The 4797-nt window shown below is 36.3% G+C and overlaps 1 protein-coding gene across 1 annotated transcript; it reads left to right on the top strand.

Annotated features, from left to right (window-relative positions):
* Positions 1 to 3468: 3468 nt before the first annotated feature.
* Positions 3469 to 3870, top strand: LOC145292268 (uncharacterized). The gene has a single exon (XM_080138591.1). The coding sequence runs from the start codon at positions 3469 to 3471 to the stop codon at positions 3868 to 3870; it is 402 nt and encodes a 133-aa protein (XP_079994717.1).
* Positions 3871 to 4797: the final 927 nt, after the last annotated feature.

Genomic DNA, 4797 nt, shown 5'->3' with positions numbered 1-4797 from the left:
AAGATAACAACACATTGAGGAAATATATTTGTTATAAATTTCAAACAAGTAAAATATTTGTTTATTTCCTAATATTACGTTGTGATTTGGTTTCAAGCGCATTTGATGCGCATTTTATTTTATTCAAATTAAATCAACGTTTCTATATGGACCTCACACACTTGACGTTAATGTTTACATACTTATTATTCAAATTATTTAAAAGAAATTGCTAAATTAAATTAAAATAAAAAAAAAAGGAATTGTGGAAACATTAATCTGGAGGGAATTGTGGAAACATTAGTTCAATGAAAATAAATATTTAGAGGGCTTTTTGGAATTTTGAAGGTTTTAACAGGTTGTCATATGCCAGCAGTGAGGGGGGCGGCAAAACAGGTAATCATATGCCAGCGGGGGGGGGTAATGATATGCTAGCGGGGGGGGGGACAAAGCATGTAAATTTATGCCAGCGGGGGTACAAAACAGGTAATTATATACCAGCGGGGGGAGGGCAAATTTTACGACCGCCCCGGACGGCAAAAACTGACGCTACGCCACTGGTTGCATCTTATTATAACAAAAGTAGTTTCCGAGAAAAAGAGTAATGGACAAACAGGCAGACTAAGAGAAATATAATATATACATATCCAAAATTAATCTCATAGTTATCAGTTTGTTTCTCTCTTTGTTCTTATTCCCTATTTCTGGGATTATTATTCTCTCTTCTATCTATATCTCTGTTTCTTTCTCCATATTTCTTTCTTCTTATTTCTCTCTATACTTATCTGTTGCTGTACCCGTCTTTCCTTCTCCCTCTATCTCTGAGTTTTATTATATTAATACATTATCTTGCAACTTATTCTCAAATGAAGATAATTCTCTTCAGAGGTTCATTCCATGAAACACTAAACAGTTCGATCCATTGTAAACAAATCAAACTGGACTATTGTCAGCATTCGACCGCCATTATAATCTCCGATCCGTTTAGCCCGGTTCTCCAAACTCGACTGGCCGCCATCTTGATTTCAGATCTTTTATTACGTCATTTTTGCGTGTAGATTTTGATATTCAAATTACTGCATATCAAACTACTCCCCGCCCCCGATCCTTAAAGATAATCTCAGCCAATCGGTCCTCTGCTAGCCTCTACCCTAGCCAATCGGTTTCCTGCTAGTCTCTACCCTAGTCACCCCCCCCCCTGCTAGACACACAGCTAGCCCTTACTAACCGGCTAAGCACACAGAATTTCTTATTTGAGAACGATGACTTAAAACAAAATAAAAAATTAAAAAATCCGACTTGAATTTTCGTTAAAATAACTTTTTCTTAAAAGCGATAACTTTTTTTCAAATACAACCGAATTTCAGAGTCCAGCACTCGAATTGCCATTCAAAATTCTATAAAACAACGAATTTTCAAAGTTCGACTTGCATGTGCATATAAAAAAATCTTGATAGCCCGACAAATTATCACCAAGTCAAAGCTTCGAATGCGTATTTAACTTCTCCATAGCATCAAATTTTCGCAAAGTCAGGCTTTTGAATTAGTCCTCGCGCGAAAGAGCAGGACACAAAATGTTTTAAATAATAATAATAATAGAATAACAATAACAAAGACTTTCGCTGGCGAGGACTACTATTTACCGTAATCAGTTATACACTCCTTTTGAAATTTTCTTCTCTATTTTTCTCGTTATGTACTGAATATTTGTTAATGAAACCTATATGAAATATGTTCCTTATTAAATTTTAAAGATTTTCTATTCTGAAAGAAGTTTTAAAAAATTTAATCTAAAAAAGTTATTTTAAAGTTTTTGTTAAAAAAAATTCAGATTTTTTCATTATTCAAACCTGTATTACAAAGAGGGGGCTGCAAAAAAATGAGTTGTGGTATGAGGAGAAATACAAACTGAAACAGAGAGGATATTCAGACCTGTAATAATACAAAGAGGGGGGTTGCAAAAATGAGTTGTGGTGTGAGGAGAAATACAGACTGAAATAGAGAGAAGGAGAGTTTTAAAATATAATCTTAAAAAGATAAGATACAAGTTAGAAAAGCATTTCATCCAAGGCATGAAAACTGTTAAACAAAATCTTTTACTATAGGCTTTAAAAATAAAGGTACAAGATTCAATCTGAAATTTATTTATCTTCAAAGTGTACTTTTATAAATTTTACAAAGTAAGATATAAACATTTAATTTAAATTGAATAAAAAAATTACCTTGGATTTATTTTTTGTAATGTACATTTTGTTGCAATTTAAAAACATTATCTTTCATCTAGCAATTAATGATATAGATATAAAATTTTCAATGATTTTTTTTTAACAAAATGATTTTTTGTTTAACAATTTTCATGCCTTGGATGAAGTGCTTTTCTAACTTGTATAAATTATCCACGGCATGATGAATTTTCACTATAACTTTTAACTGCGCATTTAACATTCAAACAAATAATCGTATGTTAATAAAAAATCGTTTAACTTCTGCCCGAAGTGTAATGAAATATTTAAAGCACGTTACATTTATACGCTATTAAACATTTTATGCTTTTATGAAAGTGACTACTGGTTAAGTGTTTAAATAAATATGCACGTATTTTAAATCATTCATAGCATGACGAATTTTCTCGACAACATTTAACCGAATATGCCTCCAATATTTAACCGAATCATATTCCAACACGTTCACTTCACGAGTCACGACGACAATTAAAAAAAGAAAATCCACTGAATCCTACCAGGACTTTTTAAAATTCGAGACCAATTCTCTCGACACTCAATTTTTTAAAGGTCGACGCGAATCATGTCAATCTTTCTCCTCAACACCTCCAAACCTCGACACGACTCGTTCAATCTTTCTCTCTTTTCAACGCCTTCAACTTTTAAAATTCGACGTGTATCATTCCCATTCTCTCGGCACTTTCAATTTTCAAAGTTGTTTGCCGGAATAGTTTGTAATCAGATCAAACTGGACTCTTGTCAGCATTCGACCGCTGTTATAATCTCCGACCCGTTCAGTCCGGTTCTCCAAACTCGACTCGCCACCATCTTGATTTCAGGTCTTTTATTACGTCATTTTTGCGTGTAGATTTTTGATATTCGAATTACTGCATATCAAATTACAATCATTTGCTCAGAGTATTGTTTTTGAGGATGACGACTTCAAGGTCATGTAGTCATAATTCTGATTAAAATATAATTTAATAATAATAGTAAACCCTTGTCGAGTCCTGAAAGACAATAGATAATCCCGGGAACTTATTTTGAAGCAAGGGTTGCACAATCAATAAGTACGTCTCTCTTGGACTAACATTGAATGAATTCAATGGTCAGGAGAAATTCAAAACGACTAGAAAAATATCGGAATATGCAGAGCGTCTGACGTTATGCAATACCTTTTAATCTCAAATGATTACTCTTTTAGTACTAATAAGGTTCAACATAGCTTAACTTCATACTGAGTTATTAATATAACAGGTGTATATAAATGCTCTTTGCTGACGCTGCTGCACATTCAGAGGAAGCGCTGCAGCGACTCATGGACCATTTTGCAGCGGCATGCAAGGAATTTGGCCTAACTATCAGCCTAAAGAAAACTGAGATCATGTGCCAAGAAGCACACAATGCACCAACCATCTCAATTGATGAACATATGTTTGCGGTGGTGGACAGGTTCACGTACCTTGGTTCGACCATCACTAGCAACCTCCCTCTCGATTCCAAGCTAAATACAAGAATCGGCAAAGCAGCAACAGCAATGGCCGACCTCACTAAGCGAGTGTGGAAAAACGATATGCTGACTATAAACACCAAGATAAGAGTCTATCAGGCAGTTGTGCTGAGCACTCTCCTATACGGTAGTGAAGCATGGACACTCTACTCCTACTAGGAAGCTAGGCTAAATGTATTCCACCTTTGCTGCATCCACAAACTGCTTGGCCTGACCTGACAGGACCGTGTCACCAACATCGATGTCTTAGCTAAAGCATGAATGCCCAGCATGTATGCCATCTTGATGACTAGACGTTTGCACTGGCTGGGACATATAAGCCAGATGGATGAAGGACGAATCCCTAAAGACCTTTTGTTTGGGGAGCTTGCCTACCGGCTGACCGGCTCTTTGGGATAAGGATGTCTGCAAGCATGACTTGAGGGCCGGCAGTTTCAACCCCTTGAAGCTTGAGATTGTTGCCTCAAACCATGAGGGTTGGCGGACCACCATCCAGTGTGTGGCTGAGACATCTGAGAGGGGGAAAACCACACGTTGGTGGGAGAAGCGGGCCTGTAGAAAGGAGAGGACAGATCCAGCTTCGATCCTAGCCCAGGCAGAGAGAAAGAAAAGCTACATCTGCAGCAACTGTGGCAGGTCCTGTGGCTCCTGCATTGACCTGCACAGCCACACCACAAGCCAATGCTACATAGCACAAAAAGCAATCACCCCATCTTTATCATGTAATCCATTCCTGTTTATTATTGTTGGTTATGAAAACTAAAATTCTAACCTGTTTCTAAAATTACATTTTGTGAAGTTGACATTCCTGGTACATATCTTAGGTGAAAAATTTTTTTAAGACGTTAACAACAATCATAATAATAACAGTCTAGTTTATTTGCCTTTGTCTCAGCAGTGTTACTATATAACACAGTGATCTAACGAGAATCGTTGTGTATTTAATGATGATAAAAACGATAGCAATAAAATACATTGAAAAAATATTATACTGACCCAAGTGAACTGAAACTGCCGGAAATCTCATAAACTGAGCCCCCACCTCTCTCTAGATATGCACACATGCTTCCAGGATCCGTTCTGTTT

This window comes from Euprymna scolopes, chromosome 13, assembly GCF_053919585.1.
Source record: "Euprymna scolopes isolate OS-2025 chromosome 13, ASM5391958v1, whole genome shotgun sequence".
Classification (NCBI taxonomy): Eukaryota; Metazoa; Mollusca; class Cephalopoda; order Sepiida; family Sepiolidae; genus Euprymna; species Euprymna scolopes.
Note: the sequence above shows the minus strand (reverse complement) of the source record. Positions and strands in the feature narration are given on the sequence as shown.

Excerpts from the sequence above, each read along its gene's own strand:
- LOC145292268 (XM_080138591.1), top strand. The coding sequence starts at position 3,469 with ATGCTCTTTGCTGACGCTGCTGCACATTCAGAGGAAGCGCTGCAGCGA.